At 39.7% G+C, this 22,330-nt stretch overlaps 1 protein-coding gene across 1 annotated transcript in view; it reads left to right on the top strand.

The window, feature by feature from the left end:
• The window catches only part of LOC124606608 (solute carrier family 22 member 1-like), a 122,416-nt gene that overhangs the window by 92,777 nt on the left and 7,309 nt on the right, over positions 1 to 22,330 (top strand). Inside the window, exons 7-8 of the mRNA XM_047138593.1 lie at positions 836 to 1,050; positions 3,656 to 3,843. Coding sequence (XP_046994549.1) covers positions 836 to 1,050; positions 3,656 to 3,843 — 403 coding nt within the window. The remainder of the gene's footprint in view (positions 1 to 835; positions 1,051 to 3,655; positions 3,844 to 22,330) is intronic.

Genomic DNA, 22,330 nt, shown 5'->3' with positions numbered 1-22,330 from the left:
GCATCACCAGCAGGTCACGGTGACTGACAGAAAGTGTGCAGGCGCTCAACGTCTGTTTTAGTGTCCACTAATGATCTGTCATGACGTCATTTTCCTGCCATGATTACGTCGTCGTGTGGTCGCGCCCTCAGGGCGTCCATTCATCTGTGCCTGCCGAGATGCAGCATCACCTGTATCGCCACCTTTGGCGCTATTGTTACCTAAAGAAGGGAAACACCTATCATTCTCCTATCTCATTTACACCAGTCTATTTCTCGATCTTAGTGCATACACTGAAGCACGTGTAGAAGGCGTCGGAGCGGCTTGCTCACCTTGTCATGTGACTTTTCCATTGTTACTCCCCCCTCCCCCCCACCAGTTAGAGACCGACACCTGCAAAAGTGCTTTACAACAGCACAATTTTCAAATCTACTTGAAAATGGCCTGGATGCGAAGCCTGAATTCGGTCGTGAACTTAAGAGATGTATATATTAGGAAATAGAGCGGCCTTAAATTAATAGTACTGACAATCCACGTTACTGTAGCTACTAAGAACATCAGATCACGAGGGCTTGTTTGGGAAGAAGCTTCAGACTGGCCATCTATCTGTCATACACTTTACATGGATCTGATATCAAGGGTACCTAAAACCAATGTACAAGTTTTGTAAGTCTTTATGTACGATGATGGTAAAATCGTATTTTTAAGTTCACTTTTGGTACAGATATAGCTTAATGACAATTTCTAATCAGACTTTACAATAAAGACTGTGTCGTAAGTCCATTTAAAGGAGTCTGTGCATGTTGATACTTGTTAGTGGATATGGAATAATGTGCGCATTTCTGGTCGTTACCAGGTCGGTACACCTGCTGACAATGTACTCACCGGTGATAGCAGTGAGCCGACTAAGCGCGAACCCTTTCCTGGGGATAGTGGCGCAGGGGGCGGCAAAGTTCACTGCCTACTACCTGGTGAACTACTTTGGAGCGAGGTTCGGTCGCCGTTGGCCCGGCGTGGCCAGTGCACTCTTGGCTGCAATGGCCTGTGTCCTCATCTTTTGCCTGCTGACTGGTGAGCTGTGTCCATATGTCTCTGCTAATTTAGCCTCTATCTTACCTAAAAATAGGATGAGAATCGTTAGATAGATCACAGTTAGTTGTCAATAGAGAAGACTGCTGTGATGACCAACTGGGTCAACTATGAGATCGGTAGAGATGAAGCAGATCCAGGAATGTTGCTCATAGACAGTGACAATTAAGAACCGTGGGTTCGACATTGACGAAATTCAATAATAAATGCCCACATACAGTAACGTGCGATGATGGTCAATACACGCTGTTACACATTCTTCGGCTTAGAATGCCATCCCCATCGCAAATTTAAAAAAAGGGTTGTACTGCCGTTCTTCTCCTTGGCCTAATGGAATAGTAGAGATTCTGCTTTCAGCAAAGGGTAAATTACTTAGTTGCCTGTTTACAGGAATAAGTAACTGCAGGTAATCGAACTGATCACGAATGGGATAGAAGATCTTATGGGGGGATACAATACAACAAACGAGAAAACAATATACTGTCATAACAGGACTCTATACATACTCAAATATACTGATACAGCTATACAGCTAATCCATAAATTTAATCAGCATGAGAATGGCAAAAATGCCAATCATATGATTCACGGTTATATAAACACAAATCTACTGAAATTTAATCTAAATCATGAAGCAAGTAATCGCTATGTGAATATTCAACCGCTTTGTCGCTGGGGGAGAACAAAAATAAGGCAAAAACATAAAAGTAAAAACATACCAGTTATGGGAAAAAGACCATTTGGTGGTATTAGATGGTAGTCTTAGTGGTTTACAACTTCTGCTTGTTGTCTGTTGCTGCGCAACAGGTATTTTAGTACATGGAACGAGGTCTATGCGAACTGATAGAGACAAATTAACAGCCTCATTTACCGTAATGTACCCTATAGTTTCCTAGTCCAGTGTCAGGGGATCACGGAATTTCTGAAAGTAACTGTTGATGTCAGCACACTATATAGCAACAAGATCTAACCTGTTTTGAAAGTGGAGACCATCGTCAGCTCATAATTAAATATAAGCCCAGAAACATGGGTTCAACCCAAAAATCCTTGTGGAGAAAATGTACAAAAACAAATAATTATAAGTTATTTCTGTTGTAAGCAGCTGATGATGCTTACTATGACTACACATAAAGTGGTTTTTTAAGAAACAGTAAGAAATTCAGTTACAAGAGATGAACAATTGTTATTCTACTTTACAAGTTAAGCACTATTTTGTTAGTAACCAAGAGTAAATGACTACATATAATAAATGAAGTTTTCTTGCAATATGCATCTGTTTGAAAATAAGGACTACCCCACTCAATTTGCTATGACAGCCATCTGAGATGCATTCTCAAAATCAATCAATTTCATCAGATTACTTCTCAAAACTGGAACCCATTTTATTTTAGGGTTCACTTTAATTAACAAATACAAAGACCATTTACTGTCAAAAGATCGAAAATATACATTGTATGTTATATCACAGTAAATAATTAGATTTATAAACACACATTATTACTGTGTGTGCTGAAATGAAGAATTGTGATCATGTATGATAGAACGATACAAAAAGATTACAATGAATAAATGTTACTATTGATGGCTTTGTATCTTTTTTAATATTGAAAATGTTTTAGAATATCTGCAGAATTTACATTATTCATACATTATTCGATCATAGGTTTATTTATTTGCAATATACCCAACACTTGTCAGATATGCATTTAAGGATAGTATCTTCCAGTCATTATTGTTATATTGCATAATGTGTTGCAATACACGTATAATAAATTTATGGGTTGTATACTTATCAATTAATTGCCTAGTCCAGTGAACACACTATTTATTCTAAGATAATTATGGCACCTTTAAGTCCATGTTACTCAGCGTTTGGAGCTTTTAAAAATATGGTGTAACTTTAGTTTCACTTAGCAAAAGCGAAAATGGTTGAAGTAAAAAAGTAGAGAAAGTAAAATAGTGCACCAACTTTAATTTTAGGTTTTAGTGTAAACTATCCACACGAAAATATAACACCATGCTGTCAATAACACAGACAGAATATAATGTAAATGTAAACAAAAATATTCAGCAATTTCGAACAAACTTGTTTAAGAAGGGGTGTATTATATCAACAAAGGAATCCAACTATTTAAGAAAAAATGGGATCCTGGATTTGAAATTTGATTAACAAAACCATAATGATCAAATTTCAATTGTTAGCATTAAATTACGAAAACTGTAGAAAAATGAAATAAAGGGTCAAAAGGAGTTGCATGTATCATGAATTACAGGCTGGGTGTATTTTTCAGATGTTTTTTCACACCGTTGTATGTGCATGTCAGGCTGGATTTACATATCTACCTCGGAAGTACAGTAACACAAAAATCTAAAACCGAAACTGCACCAACAAAGTTTGCAAAATTCAGAGACAGATGGAGCACATAATTTATCTTCCACTCTGTTAGAGTAGGGTAGTGGTGTTCTTGTTTAATCGCGTGTCTAGGGAAGGATCAAAGTGTTAATACGGTAGCTCACTCTTTTGCTGGCATGAAAATGTATGTCTCTTCCTCAGAACTGAACATACAAAAATTCTCGTTTTGTGCAGTGCACGTCGCGGGTGCAGGCATCGTGATGGCGACCATGTTAATGCAGTTCAGCACCATAGGCAACCTGGGCATGGTGAACCTGCAGAGCATCGAGGTGCACCCCACGTGTCTCCGCCAGATCGCCACGAGTGTCGAGTGGGCAGTTGCCGCGGTTGCCATGTCTTCCCTGCCCTACCTGGCTTTGATGGTACGTGAAATGTAAGATGTTGCAGACCAGTAGCTGGAGAAAAGCATTATTGCTCGATTACAAGGTTGTTCATCCAAATTCCGTCAAAGACGCTGCAGGATATGGGTTTTGGACCATACAGAGGTATGTTAAAATTCTGAGAGCACATGATAGAAGAAGCGCCAAGTACAACATTAGTTCCTCCGACGCACACTATCTGAACTATCGGGACACCCGTCTGTAAAGCGAAATTGACCACTAGATGTCACGAGAAGCAGACGCGCCAATATAAAACGAGGCGAGGAGTATTGTGTTGTCAGTAGAGAAACAGTGACAGCTGAATTTGACTTTCAGAAGAGTTCAGTGCTTCGATCGTGGACTGTCATTGGCTATTACCTGAGTAGCGTATCATCAGGGACATTTCAACTCCTCTAAAGCTGCCTACGTTGACTGTTGGTGATGTGATTGTGAAGTGGAAACGCGAAGGAACGATCACAGTTAAACCAAAATCAGACAGATCAGACATCATATACTGATGGACAGGGACCATCGAGCATTATGGAGTTTGGTCGAAAGAAATCGGTGGGCGTACTGACTTGGGAGTTAAAAAGTGATTTCAGCAATTCAGCTAGCACATTGACGGTACATATGGAGTCAAAAGAATGGGATACAGTTATCGACCAGGTGTTCGTAATCCATCCATTTATGTAATCGGTTCTAAGCGACACTTGACGTGGTGTAAAGAATGACGCCACTGGACACTGGATGACTGGAGACGTGTGATTTGGAGTGACTATCCGATGGGAGGGTTCAGGTTTGGCAAATGCCTCGAGAACATTATCTGCCGTCAGTGTCTAATGCCAACACTGAAGTATGGAGGAGGTGGTGCTACCACATGGGGGGGGGGGGGGGGTTTCTGTGGTTATGGTGTGGTCCCCCTACTGCGTTTAAGGAAACGGTAAAGGCAAAAGTATATGAACACAATTTACACCATTATATACGGTGTACAGTAGCGCAACAGTTCAGAAACAATGACTGGATCAACATGACAATTCACCTTGTCATAAACCAATGTCTGTGAAGCAATGGTTTGTAGACAGATTCATTCCTGAAATGGACTGGCCTGCCCAAAGTCCAGACCTGAATCCAACAGAACACTTTTGGAATCTGATTGTACTTCGACTTCACTCCAGATCTTCTCTGGTTTCGGCTATTGAGGAAGGATGGGTTGCCATTCCTCCACATACACTCAAACTACTCATTGAAAGTGTCCTCATTAGAAAGGGTGAAGGGAGGACACATCCATTATTAACTTCCACTTACAGGTGATGGAACACTTTTGATAAGATAGTGTAAATCTCGTGAAGAAAATGAAGAACATTGCAGTAATATCAGATATACTGTATTCAAGTTCATACCGAGATGTATCGGTAGTAATTCTGCCAGAGCGCCATTCTAAACTGTAGCAGGAGAGAGTGACACCACAATATCGTTTTGGGATGTTCATATAAATATGGATATAGCAGATTGATGCAATTATTATCGCTTACATTCCCTTAACATGAGGTAAACAATGGTCTCCATTGACAATGAACCTGATACAAAATGTGAAGAAATCAAAACGACAGATCGAATATGTCTCAAAAATCACTTTGTTGTAAATCTTCAAACAGTATAATTACGAATTTGAGACAAAAACTGTAAAAGTTTAGGTTATAGTTCCAATACGACGGATAAATTAAAAAAAAAACTGTATTTTTCTCTTAGACGTATTTCTCTCTCGTTGATACTTTTCATAAACCAGCGTAAAAAATAAGGACCACATCTGACAAGGTAGAATTTAAACCTGTCATATTGCCCTGGATGGGATGGAAAATGAAACATTATTTACGATCCTCGTAGTATTCTATTTTCCTGAAGGTCAGAGAGTTGTTTGTACAGCGCTTGATAGTTCAGCTGTATTGAAATTCTGTACATTTGGGGAAATACTTGGTGGTCATAACTAAACTGGCATTGTTCCTAGCACATCACAGGACGTTGTAACATCGTACGTATATCCATTAGCTGGCGTGCTCGCGGGGTGTGCTAAAAAAAAGTTTCACTTTCCGCCACAGGTGAAAATATAGAGCAGCCAGAATGTGATGTAGGTCCAGGGAAAGAAGGGTAAAATGTGCTTCGTCCATCCAAAGAATATTCCCCAGCCCCATGTCACCCAGTCCCGTGCGTGCCACAAAACGAAAGGCAAAGTCACGGCTTTGTAGCCTATCTTGGATCTTCATTTTGTGCACATTCTGAATCTCGTAGGGGTACCAGTGAAGATCTTTAGAACAATTGACCAGGGAAGAGACAATTTCTGTGACAACTTGAGCGGTGGATGCAAATTTTAAAGTGAGTGCTGCACTTCATCAACAACTGCCATGGCAATGGGCTGCTTCCCTTTCCCATCTGCACCAGCATTGTTCACCTGTTTCTTCAGGTTAATTGATCGTATTCCTTAGCCCATTTACTATCATGGGGCCTCTTCACAGTTGTTCCTGTCGGCGATATAGCCACCCTGCAGCGATGTTGTTGCTGTCGTTGTGATAAAACAACTTTGCCAGCAGTGTACGTCTTTTTCTCAACGGCCATTGCATTTCATACACCCTTTACACCAACAGTAACTTCATAAAAGAAATTAAAACGTATCGCCCAGTGACATACACCATACTGACGTCAAAACACCAGACATTTCTCATTCTGACTGCTTACAGTGCCATATTTTCAACTGGTAGCAGCAAGTACAACTAGGGGTATTATTTTTTCAGCATGCTTTACAAGCTCAACGATTAATGTACGTACCTACAATGTTTCAGCGTCCAGCAACGTGTACAACCTGCACTGCAGCTCTTAAAACACAATGATTAAAATTACACCTACTGGGTATTTGTTTTAGCACCCTTATAAGGAATGGCCAATAAATAATTTATAACTGCTTCTGTATTTGTTTAGTAATAATGGAAATAGGTCATTCTCTCGTTGACATCAAGATCTACGTAGCTGTGTGTAACATGCATATAATAATTTTTTCGTAGTGTGGAGCCAGAGTCGTAATATATTTCTTTAAAGTCAGTACCGCCATTAGAATCTTGTTTATTTACAGTGTTACAGTTACACTTACACAATCATGATTTCGACTTCAAAGTGCTATTATCAAGTGTTTTCTGAGAGCAGATTAGACAATAAGAGTGAAATACATAACAAGTGATGTAACCGTATAAGAATCCATATTTATAATGTTTACTTACAAGTCTTATAAATCTCCTAAGATGGCATACTGCCGTATTAAAATACGCTATTAGATACATTGTCTAAGAGTCGGTATTTCTGGCAGAGCCTACTGCTTTCTTTCATTACTGAGTATACCATCTTGACTGAATGACAGTTGGCTAAGTGTCAAATTGTCTTGGTCAAAGAAATTCCTGTTACAAGCAGGTGACTTTTTTTTGTTTTAATCTTTGGACTCAGTGTCTGGTAGGGTAGGAAAGGTTAGGAGCAATTTATTTTCTTTGGTAGTTGTTACGTCTTTGCAGTACCTGTTTATCTTAGTATGCAATGAAGTTGCCTGCTCATAAACATAAACAGTAACAAACCTCTCGATAATATTCGCTGCATCCATAAATATAACAGTCAAGCTAATCACTGACGTTGTTTAAAGTACATTTTAGTAGGTAAATATACAGCTTTGTACATGAAATTAACACATGGCCAACTGTAAGTTGTGTAATTTTGCCTCAATTAAGAATTAATACAATACAGTGCAGTTACTTACTCTACTCACTCATTAATTAACTAGTGAGTTTTGAAGCAATATTTATGACATACATATCATCAGACATGTAAATCCTGTTATAAGTGGTAGAACATTACTTAGGAATAAGTACAAATAATACAGGTATGTGAAACAGGACCTGTACATAAAAGCATTTAAGCAAATAAAAGAATCAAACGATTTCATGTTAAACAACACATTTAAATTTAACATAATATAAAGAGTAGGGATATCCTAGTATTTGTTAATGGTTGATGAGATGCAATTACAAATGTGAGTGCACCATGGTATTGATACATATGGCTGCAATCTTGGCGCTATAGATATTATTTACATGTTATAGTAGGGACATCTTACTTATATGATGTAAAGATGTATAGTAACGTTAACAACTTGATCAGTTACCACATATGAAAGCCCCAAGTGGGTTAACTCCTATTTCTTAACAACAAAGGTAAATGTAACATTATTGATCATAGTTACTTCTTAGAGAGGTAATGAACAATTGAGAAGAAACACAAGGTCAAGAATACTATGAATCATTCATTGAAGACTGTAGGCATATGGAGTGGGAGTGTAAGAGGTGTGTAGAAGGATGGATGGGGGGCTACCAAATGACTAATGAAATGAAGGAGAAGCTATTATAGGGAGGGGGAAGGGTAACTAATAAAGGAATAAGAATAAAAATGTGAAGTGAATTTTTTCAAAAATTAAAATACACCTATAGTAAATGGTCATTTTTAAATGTTACATCTAGGATCAAATATAGCATATGTTAGGGCATTGTGTGGGAATGATGTGTCCAAAGTGAAGGTACATCTTAAATGTGTATCATGGATTCATAAATGCTAGTGTTTTATGTGTTAAATAGTTGTGATACTAAAATTTATTCCATAAATTTAAGAAAATAAAAGGTTTTATTGAGACTTTCTCAGTCTGTCCTTTGGTTAATAATAGAAGCTCAGGGTGAGGTATGAAGAGGGATACTGACTCCTCATGAAAGTAGTATGTCTCAGAGGGAGGAAAGGGTTAGTGAATCAGTGGTTAGCAATAATTGCTGAGGGAGGTGATGGGAATGTTAACAATACGTCCAGGGAAGGGGGGAGGGGAGGGGGATGCTGAAGAAGATAGGAATTACGCATAACAATGTGAATAAAACCCTAATAAATTAGAGAATACGAAGGAGATAATGTTATAAAAAGCAAAAAGGGGGAGAAAACACATGAATATCCCATATTCTGAACTATCAAAGGAATAGTCTGCAAATATATTCATCTCAAAATATAAATTTGGTGGCCAGGGTATATATATCCAATTATAATGTAATATATTTTATTTATTAACAGATTTCTCACAGGAAACTTCTATCATTATTCCTTGGTTAAGGATCACCAACCCCCCCCCCCCCCAACTCCCACACTCCTCTTAAAATACTCCCTTTTCTTCATTTACTTAGATCTCTACATATTATATGTGTTACTATTTTTATATTTGAGCATTTTTTCACTTCACATTTTTATTCTTATTCCTTTATTAGTTACCCTCCCCCCCCCCCCCCAACAATAGCCTCTCCTTCATTTCATTAGTCATTTTGTAGCCCCCCATCCATCCTTCTACACCCCCCTTACACTCCCACTCCATATGCCTACAGTCTTCAATGAATGACTCATAGTATTCTTGATCTTATGTTTCTTCTCAATTGCTTATTACCTGTCTAAGAAGTAACTATGATCAACAATCTTAGATTTATCTTTGTTGTTAAGAAATAGAAGTTAACCCACTTGGGGCTTTCATATGTGGTTGCTGATTAAGTTGTTTACATCATATAGGTAAGACATCACTACTATAACATGTAAATAAGATTCATAGCATCAAGATTGTAGCCATATGTATCAATACCATGGTGCACTCACATTTGTAATTGCATCTAATCAACCATTAACAAATACTAGGATATCCCTACTCTTTATATTATGTTACATTTAAATGTGCTGTTTAACATGAAATAGTTTGATTCTTTTATTTGCTGAAATACTTTTATGTACAGGTCCTGTTTCACATACCTGTATTATTTGCACTTATTCCTAAGTAATGTTCTACGACATATAACAGGATTTACATGTCTGATGATATGTACGTCGTAAATATTGCTTCAAAACTCACTGGTTAATTAATGAGTGAGTAGATTAAGTAATTGAACTGTACTGTATTAATTCTGAATTGAGGCAAAATTACACAATTTACAGTTGGTCATGTGTTAATTTCATATGCAAAGCTGTATATTTACCTACTAAAATGTACTTTAAACAACGTCAGTGATTAGCTTGACTGTTATATTTATGGATGCAGCGAATATTATCGAGAGGTTTGTTACTGTTTTTGTTTATGAGCAGGCAACTTCATTGTATACTAAGATAAACGGGTACTGCAAAGATGTAACAACTACCAAAGAAAATAAATTGCTCCTAACCTTTCCTACCCTACCAACACTGAGTCCAAAAATTAAAACAAAACAAAAGTCACCTGCTTCTAACAGGAATTTCTTTGACCAAGACAATTTGACACTTAGCCAACTGTCTAAGTAACTCAGTAATGAAACAAAGCAGTAGGCTCTGCCAGAAATATCGAAACTTTGACAATGTGTCTAATAGTGTATTTTAATACGTCAGTATGACATCTTAGGGAATTTATAAGACTTGTAAGTAAACATTATAAATATGGATTCTTATATGGTTACATCACTTGTTATGTATTTCACTGTTATTGTCTAATCTGCTTTCAGGAAGCACTCGATAATAGCACTTTGAAGCCGAAATCATGATTGTGTAAGTGTAACTGTAACACTATAAATAAACAAGAGTCTAATAGAGGTACTGACTTTGTAGTTATATGCATGTATTGCATATCTTTATCATTTGTCATTTACTGCAATTTATAGCATAGATGTTAATAACTTTTTAATAATAATTTTATGAATGTGGTAATAATTATAGTGAACTCGTCTCACTACCGTGAATCCGACGCTGTCTAGATTTTTCTTATCATGTCCTGGAGTGGTTTCACAAGGAGCGGCCACGCCGTAGGGATCACGTATTTACTTGAAACTTTCTACAGCTGCAGTAGGCCATTTAAACAACATATGTGCAAGGAGTAAGGTGCACTATTCTGGAAATTGCTGGTGGAAAGACCTAATTGTGGGCAAATGGTACAGCCGGAGTTGTAGCCCAGCGTGTTTGGACAGAGGGTTAGCTGCCCTCTGTAATGAAAAAGAAAAAAAACCAAGTGAATGGACGAACGACGAACTTGAGCGAGTATCACGGGACGTCCGCCTCGAACCAATTCAACGAACAAAATGAGCTAAAAAATAAAAGTAGTTAGATCTCGCACTTAGGAAGAAGGACGCGTGCGGGGCGACGGTTCGAATCCAGCTACAGTGACTGCTAGTTCTTAATCTATATTTTTCCCATCACCTGTGACATTGTTTATTTTATATGAGATTTGAGAGCAAATACGATGAAAAAGATAATCCAACGTGCATTTTAGTGAAGTTGTTGTGAATTTCATATGTTATTTGACTGTTTACTATTTTAACTAAATTTTCAAGGACGGGCGACAGGCTTGGAAAGACCAGACTAAACTCGATAAATAATAGTGCGACTGACTTTATTCACAGTCACTAACATAGTAAATCACAATGTGCCAGAATACAAGAGTAATGTACAATTACCTATCGGATGTGCACTCGACATCATATGTTGCAGGATGGTGTTTGTCACACAAACGTGGAAAACAAATTGAAATGGTATCTACTGGTTCGAAATAATGCAGCTTTCCAGCATTTACAGGGAATATTAAGAGTTTCTAAGGAGAAACATAACTCGTTGACATTTTGAAAAATATCTCTTTCTTCCGACAGTTTGGATGAAAACTATGCGTAACGCGAAATTTTGGGAAATTTATAGGCGCTGACAATTGGTGATGTACGATGAAATCTAATTAAAGATATTAAGTAGTCAAATGACATGAAATGCACTAAAACGCCATGTAAATACACAAGTTTTTTTATTATATTACCTCTCAAATGTCATCTAAGTTAAATAATATGAGAAGTAATGAAAAAATAGATTAACGAATACGTTTGAGCAGGAGTCGAAACGTCGCCTCATACATGTTCGTCTTATGAAGCTCGAACGCTAATCACTTGACTACCACGAATTCGAATGGTCAGCACCTTCGTACAGGTACACCAGTTACATAATCGATGCGTAAAAAATCTCTTGCGATTTTCACGGAATTGCCACAGTAGCACATCATGCTAATTTCACATTTTGTTGTTTTAATGGCCTAATAAGGTTTAGGAAATTTGAAGTAAATCTGTGATCCCAACTTCATGGCCTCTGCTCGTTAGTATTTTCAGTGAGTATTTACAGCTTCAGTTTTAACGTAGTCAGTTCGTGAGTCATTTTGCCTGACTTCACTAAGGACGTGGCGGCGCACCCTTCCCTACCACTTCGGATTTTCCAAGACGCTGGACCACTGCATCCGGCCAAGCGATCCCACACGTCCGTCCACAGCTCTCTACAATAGCCTGCGTACTCTGCCCAGCGCCAGCTCCGACTTCCTGGCCCGGCAACTTCACGGCAACTTGCCAGCTATACACTACCCAACCAGATAACCTACTCTGAAATATTGTGCTTAGCGGACTCGCCTTTCATGTCACAGTACGACGAAAGTTGCTTTAGTTGACAGAGGACAGTTCTGCCTTTAGTTCTCTGAATCTGAATGCTATCCAATTTCGAAGCTTTTCCATCTGTTCTTCAGGTCTACTGTGCCACTCAGCATGCTGTGCAAAAGTTAAGGCCGAAAATGTTCTTCCTGTGATTAATGTCTCGGGACACACCTAACCTCCTAGTCCAAGTATCACTCTTGAAATCTCCTTCTGTCGTAAGATGCGTAACTCAGTACCCACCCTAAGCGAATTACGCTACTGGCCGTTAAAATTGCTTCACCAAGAAGAAATGCAGATGATAAACGGGTATTCATTGGACAAATATATTATACTAGAACTGACATGTGATTACATTTTCACGCAATTTGGGTGAGAAATCAGTACCCAGAACAACCACCTCTGGCCGTAATAATGGCCTTAATACGCCTGGACATTGAGTCAAACAGAGCTTGGATGGCGTGTACAGGTACAGCTGCCCGTGCAGCTACAACACGGTACCACAGTTCATCGAGAGTAGTGACTGGCGTATTGTGACGAGCCAGTTGCTCGGCCACCATTGACCAGACGTTTTCAATTGGTGAGAGATCTGGATATTGTGCTGGCCAGGACAGCAGTCGAACATTTTCTGTATCCAGAAAGGCCCGTACAGGACCTGCAACATGCGTTCGTGCATTTTCCTGCCGAAATGTAGGGTTTTGCAGGGATCGAATGAAGGGTAGAGCCACGGGTCGTAACACATCTGAAATGTAACGCCCACTGTTCAAAGTGCCGTCAGTGCGAACAAGAGGTGACCGAGAGGTGTAACCAATGGCACCCCATACCATCACGTCGAGTGATACGCCAGTATGGCGATGACGAATACACGCTTCCAATGTGCGTTCACCGCGATGTTGCCAAACACGGATGCTACCATCACGATGCTGTAAACAGAACTTGGATTCATCCGAAAAAATGACGTTTTGCCATTCGTGCACCCAGGTTCGTCGCTGAGTACACCATCGCAGGGGCTCCTGTCTGTGATGCAGCGTCAAGGGTAACCGCAGCCACGGTCTCTGAGCTGATAGTCCATGCTGCTGCAAACGTCGTCGAACTGTTGTTGTCTTGAAAACGTCCCCATCTGTTGAGTCAGGGGTCGAGACGTGGCTGCACGATCCGTTACAGCCATGTGGATAAGATGCCTGTCGTCTCGACTGTTAGTGATACGAGGCCGTTGGGATCCAGCACGGCGTTCCGTATTACCCTCCTGAACCCACCGATTCCATATTCTGCTAACAGTCATTGGACCTCGACCAACGCGAGCAGCAGTGCCGGGATACGATAAACCGCAATCGCGATAGGCTACGATCCGACCTTTACCAAAGTCGGAAACGTGATGGTACGCATTTCTCCTCCTTACACGAGGCATCACAACAATGTTTCACCAGGCAGCGACGGTCAACTGCTGTTTGTGTATGAGAAATCGGTTGGAAACTTTCCTCAAGTCAGCACGTTGTAGGTGTCACCACCGGCGCAACCTTGTCTGAACGCTCTGAAAAGTTAATCATTTGCATATCATATCGTGTTCTTCCTGTCTGTTAAATTTCGCGTCTGTAGCACGTCATCTTCGTGGTACAGCAATTTTAATGGCCAGTAGTGTATATCTCGAAAATTTGCTGTATAAGAGTGATTAGTTTAAAATGTGGTACACGAGCACTAAAACTGAAATGTTGCACAGCATTCGTAGTGATATGGGAGATTACAGATGGCGCGTGGTCATTCAGCTTGCCATATTATCTTTCAAGAATATTTCTGGTAACGAGTCAAAAGCTAGCTTATAAGCAACTTCATAAGAACTTACCCTCACTCCACTTTGGCATAAACAATCAAGAGCAATTTACAGGCCTATACCTTTGACGTCACTGTCTAACAGCATTATTGACCATGTTTCACACTCGCGTATTTTGAAGTTTATGGAGAGCAAAAATTTGTTTATAAATGAAAGTGGATTCCTTAAGCGTGTATCTTGCAGAACGCAGCTCGTTCTGTTCTCGCATGAAATCCAGAGCGCCTAGGTTGATGCCGTATTCTTTTACTTTTCTATGATCGGACGTGAAACAGGAATATACGAAGTCCCCTGGTAGCCCTGTCAGCCAACTAGCAGCCGTCAATATGGAACGAGTCAACTATGGCGCGAAGATTCGGTTGAAGCTGGAGGAGGAAAGAGACCAAAAATTAAGAGATCCAACATCCAGAATAATGAGGAAGGCATCGGAGTTTCTCAACAGGCCTTCACTGGAAGAGAATGTCATTCAAAGGCTCCTCCCGCGGGCACCTCGACCACCTACATTTTCTTGTCTTCCAAACGTTCACAAGAGGTTCACACCTCCACGCTCTACCGTGAGCACATCTGGCCAGCCTCCTTACCCCGCACATTGGTCACAGTGTGCATCGTATAAGGAACACGACCCACTTCATCAGGCGAATTAAATGCCTGCTCCTTGGAGGAGAAGATATTACCGTCAGCTTTAATGTGCTCTCAATATTCACGTGCCTTCCCATCGAGAAATTCTATAGACCTGCCCTCCCAGTTATTTGACGGCGCTGTTATGGATTTATTCAAGCACACTCTGACGTCATCATATTTTCTATATGATGGAGAGTATTTCAATCAGACTGACGGCGTTGCGATGTGCTGTCCATTAGCTCCAGTTTTAGCCAACCTGTTTATGGCGCATTTTGACGGTATCGCTCTGGACACAACTGTTGCAAAGTCTAGTTGATTTTATCGTTACGTCGACGGCACTTTCGCTGCCTGGTCTCAAAGACGTGAAAAGCTGGGAGAATTCTTGGACCAAATCAACAACTGCGATGCCACTACCCGAATTTACTGTATTATTATTAGACGACGTGGCATCGGACTTCCGGAAAGCGGCTCTCGCGTGTAATAGGTTTGAATAGACACACTATGGTGATCCAACTACTACACGGAATTTTTGGAATAAATTATGATAATGGCGAGTACAAACTTATTTTTAAGACTATATTTCATTATTAGTAGCACTGATATTTTTTTTGAAGTGACTGAACAGAGCGCACTTAATTCTGTTTGTTTGCTATTGCCTAACAGGAGGACATTATTCATTTAAAACAATACCACAGCCTGAAATCGTTTCACAATACATAAACACATATGATAAATACTTGAACTTGTTTTAGGTTAATGTAAACTACACAAATTGTAATTGCTGAATTAATGTTATTGAGCTTGCATTGTGCTGAAGGCACAATGTGTACTTTGGTGGCAGCAATTTCCTTGAACGCTTAATTAAAGGACAACATAGATCTGCTTGTCAATACAGTACTGAAAACACTAATTGAGAATCACGTTGCTCGGACGGAACCGAGTAATTTTTGACTATGGAAGTGTACTGAAAAGCCACCACATCGAGCTGGATAGTAATTAAGGTGGCACAGTACCTGGAATCTTCCATCCGTTGCATGAAGCGGCGTCTGCTGCCAATTTCGCCGTTAATTCCGACTATTTTCTCTTGTAATATGGCTACGCCGATACCCACGCACCATAACTTTTCACTGATGTTGCAGCACATAGAAATCACTGGATATGGGGTAATAATGAGCTATTTCCTTTAAATAATTGATTACACTAGGGGAATGCAACTGAAACCACAAAATTATTATTACCTCCAAACTTTACACACTGTAGAGAATTTGGTTTGACTATTACACAAACTGATTCACAAAATATAAATGTACTGGTTATGGCGTCGGTATAACAGCCACTGTTCATAATAATACTCTTGTAAGATAACTTCTAGTTCGTTGCTACCGAAGTGAGCTCACCAATGGACCTCATCAGCTATTGCGATCACAATACGCCTTTGGATGCGGCTACTCGTCCCTTCACACCTTGCTGTTGGCACAAGCAACCCGTTGCAATTAACACAGCATTGTACCATGCAGTGACATTTGCCTCAGAGCGGGGAACCGCACTATTTTGCCGCTCACAGCTCATCTCCGTCGAAATACCATGTCTTACAAGCCTTAGTGTCCATTTAGCTTGTAGCCATACGATGAACGAAGTCCATATCTGTTTTGAGCTCACTTTCAAATGGTCTGTTAGCAACGTTGCCGTAGCACACACCGGCAGTCACTTTTACGTCACTTAACACTTGTTCTGCCTCAGAGCTACGCCAACTTACTTCTACCACCAATATTATGTGCCAACCTGTACACTATTCTCGTTCTTGGAGATCCCGCCCCACACCTAAACATTATTTTACATTACGCCAAGTTCTCTATTTACAATTAAACATACCATAGCGTTACAATATTCAACTACAATCATTTTCATATATTAAAGTAATATTACATTTATATTTTTACTACACGTAACAATATTATTTAGTCTAATTCTTTTGTTATTTCGCTGTCAGAGTGCAGCACAAGCCAGACACTGTCTCCTCCATAGCGTTATTTAATTTAGCTGCCACCAGGCGGAAGCACTTCCGCTTTGCCTTCGATTCTGGCCCACAGATGGCATAAGCGTCCACTTTCTCTACCGTTGCGCCTTGACTATGGCTGGCATTCACTAGACGGCACGTTGTCGCATTACACAATATGCATGACAACAACAAGCTCACAATCGACTTAGAAACAGATGGTGCCGTACCATTCCTTGACGTGCTCGTCTGCTCTAAAGTATATGATTTTCCCAGCCACACGGCCTGGTATCCGTCGCAGAAATATTCTGTTCTGAGAACCATGGTGCATCGAGCGGAAGACGTCTCTCAGACATTAAAAACCTACCGAGGGAACTGAGTCACTTACGGAAAGTATTCAAGGAAAACGGCTACAACAACCGCCAGATTTCACAAGCAATCTTTCTGAAAACACAGAAACATAAGGACCCCAAGGAGGAGTCTTAAGAATCTTGGGTTTTTGTCTTTCTGTGGCTCAGTAAAAGGAAAAATTACCTGGCTCCTAGAGAAGTATAAAAACGGTTCAGTCATCAGTGCTCCAATTAAAACTCGACTCGTGAGGGCTATGAAAGACGATGTAGGCACCAGAACGCCAGGAGTATCTAAAATACTGTATGGGTGTGGGTAGTTTTATGTAGAATTGACTGTGCGTACTCTTGAACACATCACGAGGGATGCTTTCACCATCAGTACCCTGACAAATCAGCGGTTGCAGAGTATGCGCTAGAAAACTAACAACATATTGTTTTGGAAGAGACAAATGAGGTTACAGTACTAACAATTCTTGGGACAGCGTAATAAAAGAAGCTATCGAGATAAAAATTTGTTACAATAAAGAAAACCTCTGCCCAACTAGTGCAGCTCTCGTAAAAGTACAATAAATGGTACAATAAATGTTTTGCATACTTTGTTTGCTTTTAACACACATTCTGCTTTTCATTATAGTTTAACTTTTGAAATAACTGATTACAAAAGCAATATTATCCACTAATACCAGTCAGACAAAAAGGACAATATTTGTTCAGACAGTTTCTTATGCTACTAACAGATGGCGTTACCGGTTGCGGTTGCAGAAGAATGCCGCATTGTTTGAAATATCCCAGATCGGATTTTGAACAGTAATTAATAAACTAATAAATAAATTATTCGGTCCTATTATGTTTCGAAACTGAGTGAGTTTAGATGTATGTTACTGTCTTGACATAACTGTGTCCCCGCAAAATGTTGATGACATAGTGGACAAAGTGAAGAAATTGTGCTACCTTGGCAGCAAAATAAAGAAAGACAGAGAAGGCAAGAAGGATATACAAGTATAAATGCACAGACAGACAGACATTTCTCGCTGAAAGAAATCTACTAGCATCAAACATATGCTTTAATACGAGCATTTTCTTGTGACACACTGCCTCAATAAAGACAGCGGCCTGCAGCTTAGCACGGCTTGGGAACACCGAGTAAGGTGGCGCAGTGGTTACAAGGGACATCTTTCCCTTGCAGCTCTGTTATTTGAACAGGAGGGAGCGTAGAGCTTTAACAGGGTTGCTACCCCATTCATAACGCCTTTGACTATGCATTCTTCCGGCTCTTTTTCTACATACTGTAACTTTAATTCATCTGTAGTCAAAATTCAACAATTCCTGCCGCTGATGCCAATGTTGTTATGTACATATATGACTGAAAGGAACCTATCTCTTCACAAATGACTTCTTGCAAAATAGCAATATCAATATGATTAGTTCGAAGCAAATTTCCCGAAAATATTTATCTTTCTTTCATTCCTTGTCCCATAAATGGCTCTGAGAACTATGGGGCTTAAGATCAGAGGTCATCAGTCCCCTAGAACTTTAAACTACTTAAACCTAACTAACCTAAGGACATCACAAACATCCATGCCCCAAGCAGGATTCGAACCTGTGACCGTAGCAGTCGTGCGGTTCTGGGCTTAAGCGCCTAAAACCACTCGGCCACCGTGGCTGGCCTGTCCCATAAATATTTACCGTTAGCGCATCCCCCACCATTAACTCCAAGTAGCCAATAAGATTCATTTTCTCTTCGCGCGGCAAGCTGCGAGTTACAGCTAGACTGCGAGAGTCTCTCTCCCGCATGCTGCACTGTTGTACTTTACAACAATGCTGTTTCATTCACAGAGCGACCATATTATTCATTCACTTGTCGATGTTAGTTTCTTGTAGTAGTATAGGTGTAAATGTTTTAATGCGATTTCCAAATAAATATGTCAGGTGACGGCAATAAACGTGAAGTCCTTCATAGATTAGGTTAGATTAGATTAATACTTGTTCCATAGATCATGAATACGACATTTCGTAATGATGTGGAACGTGTGAGGTTAATAAAAGATGTCTGTACAAGATATTACATTACACAAAATATTGTATGACACTAATGTTTAATTTGGTTTTTTTCCCTTAATTTATATCTAAAAATTCAGCCAATGAGTAGAAGGAGTTGTCATCTAGAAATTCTTTTAATTTATTTTTAAATGTTAGTTGGCTATCTGTCAGGCTTTTGATGCTGTTTGGTAGGTGGCCAAAGACTTTTGTGGAAGTATAATTTACCCTTTTCAGTGCCAAAGTCAGATTTAACCCTGCGTAGTGAAGATCATCCTTTCTCCTGGTGTTATAGCTATGCACACTGCTATTACTTTTGAACTGGGTTGGATTATTAACAACAAATTTCATAAGTGAATATATATTTTGTGAGGTTACTGTGAGGATCCCTAGATCCTTAAATAGATGTCTGCAGGATGACCGTGGGTGAGCTCCAGCAATTATTCTGATTACACGTTTTTGAGCAATGAATACTTTTCTACTCAACCATAAATTACCCCAGAATATGATACCATACGAAAGCAGTGAATGAAAGTAGGCATAGTAAGCTAATTTACTGAGATTCTTATCACCAAAATTTGCAATAACCCTAATAGCATACGTAGCTGAACTCAGACATTTCAGCAGACCATCAATGTGTTGCTTCCAGTTTAACATCTCATCAATGGACACACCTAAAAATTTTGAAAATTCTATCTTAGCTACAGACTTCCGTTCAAAGTCTATATTTATTACTGGAGTTGTGCCATTTACTGTACGGAACTGTATATACTGTGTTTTATCAAAATTAAAAGAGAGTCCGTTTGCTGAGAACCACTGAATAATTTTGTGAAAAACATCATTTACAATTACATCACTTAGTTCTTGGTTTTTGGATGTTATTGCTATACTTGTATCATCAGCAAAAAGAACTAACTTTGCATCTTCATCAATGTGGAATGGTAAGTCATTAATGTATATCAAGAACAGTAAAGGACCTAAGACCGAACCCTGTGGGACCCCGTACTTGATAGCCCCCCCCCCCCCCCCCCCCCCCAGTTTGAGGAATCAGCTCTTGTTTTAACATTACATGAACCACTTATTTCAACTTTCTCCATTCTTCCAGTTAAGTATGAATTAAACCATTTGTGCACTGCCCCACTCAAACCATAATGATTTAGCTTTCTTGTTGTTGTTGTTGTGGTCTTCAGTCCTGAGACTGGTTTGATGCAGCACTCTATGCTACTCTATCATGTGCAAGCTTCTTCATCTCCCAGTCCCTACTGCGACCTATATCCTTCTGAATCTGCTTAGTGTATTCATCTCTTGGTCTCCCTCTAGGATTTTTACCCTCCACACTGCCCTCCAATGCTAAATTTGTGATCCCTTGATGCCTCAAAACATGTCCTACCAACCGATCCCTTCTTCTAGTCAAGTTGTGCCACAAACATATCTTCTCCCCAATCCTATTCAGTACCTCCTCATTAGTTACGTGATCTACCCACCTTATCTTCAGCATTCTTCTGTAGCACCACATTTCGAAAGCTTCTATTCTCTTCTTGTCGAAACTAGTTATCGTCCATGTTTCACTTCCATACATGGCTACACTCCATACAAATACTTTCAGAAACGACTTCCTGACACTTAAGTCTTTTTCGATGTTAACAAATTTCTCTTCTTCAGAAACGATTTCCTTGCCATTGCCAGTCTACATTTTATATCCTCTCTACTTCGACCATCATCAGTTATTTTACTCCCTAAATAGCAAAACTCCTTTACTACTTTAAGTGTCTCATTTCCTAATCTAATTCCCTCAGCATCACCAGATTTAATTTGACGACATTCCATTATCCTCGTTTTGCTTTTGTTGATGTTCATCTTATATCCTCCTTTCAAGACACTGTCCATTCCGTTCAACTGCTCTTCCAAGTCCTTTGCTGTCTCTGATAGAATTACAATGTCGTCGGCAAACCTCAAAGTTTTTACTTCTTCTCCATGAATTTTAATACCTACTGCGCATTTTTCTTTTGTTTCCTGTACTGCTTGCTCAATATACAGATTGAATAACATCGGGGAGAGGCTACAACCCTGTCTCACTCATTTCCCGACCCCTGCTTCCCTCTCATGCCCCTCGACTCTTATAACTGCCATCTGGTTTCTGTACAAATTGTAAATAGCCTTCCGTTCCCTGTGTTTTATCCCTGCCACATACAGAATTTGAAAGAGAGTATTCCAGTTAACATTGTCAAAAGCTTTCTCTAAGTCTACAAATGCTAGAAGCGTAGGTTTGCCTTTTCTTAATCTTTCTTCTAAGATAAGTCATAAGGTTAGTATTGCCTCACGTGTTCCAACATTTCTACGGAATCCAAACTGATCTTCCCTGAGGTCCACTTCTACCAGTTTTTCCATTCGTCTGTAAAGAATTCGCGTTAGTATTTTGCAACTGTGACTTATTAAACTGATAGTTCGTTAATTTTCACATCTGTCAACCCCTGCTTTCTTTGGGATTGGAATTATTATATTCTTCTTGAAGTCTGAGGGTATTTCGCCTGACTCATACATCTTGCTCACCAGATGGTTGAGTTTTGTCAGGACTGGCTCTCCCAAGGCCATCAGTAGTTCTAATGGAATGTTGTCTACTCCCGGGGCCTTGTTTCGACTCAGGTCTTTCAGTGCTCTGTCAAACTCTTCACACAGTATCTTATCTCCCATTTCGTCTTCAACTACATCCTCTTCCACTTCCATAATATTGTCCTCAAGTACATCGCCCTTGTATAAACCCTCTATATACTCCTTCCACCTTTCTGCCTTCCCTTCCTTGCTTAGAACTGGGTTGCCATCTGAGCTCTTGATATTCATACAAGTGGTTCTCTTCTCTCCAAAGGTCTCTAGCTTATCTAAAAGAATTCCATGATTTACACAACAAAAAAACAATGGGTGATGTCCGGTTATTCAGAGCATTTAATATTTGATCAGTGAAAGCGTGTATAGCATTTTCTGTTGAAAAGCCTTTCTGAAAATCAAACTGACATTTTGTTAGTACTTTATTTTTACAAATATGGGAGGCTTCTCTTGAATACATAACTTTCTCAAAAAGTTTTGGTAGAGCTGTCAGAAGAGAGATTGGGCGGTCGGTGTTGACATCCGACGTATCCCCCTTTTTATG

Source organism: Schistocerca americana, chromosome 3 (assembly GCF_021461395.2).
Source record: "Schistocerca americana isolate TAMUIC-IGC-003095 chromosome 3, iqSchAmer2.1, whole genome shotgun sequence".
NCBI lineage: Eukaryota > Metazoa > Arthropoda > Insecta > Orthoptera > Acrididae > Schistocerca > Schistocerca americana.
The sequence above is the reverse complement of the archived record's forward strand: the minus strand, read 5'-3'. Positions and strand labels throughout refer to the sequence as shown.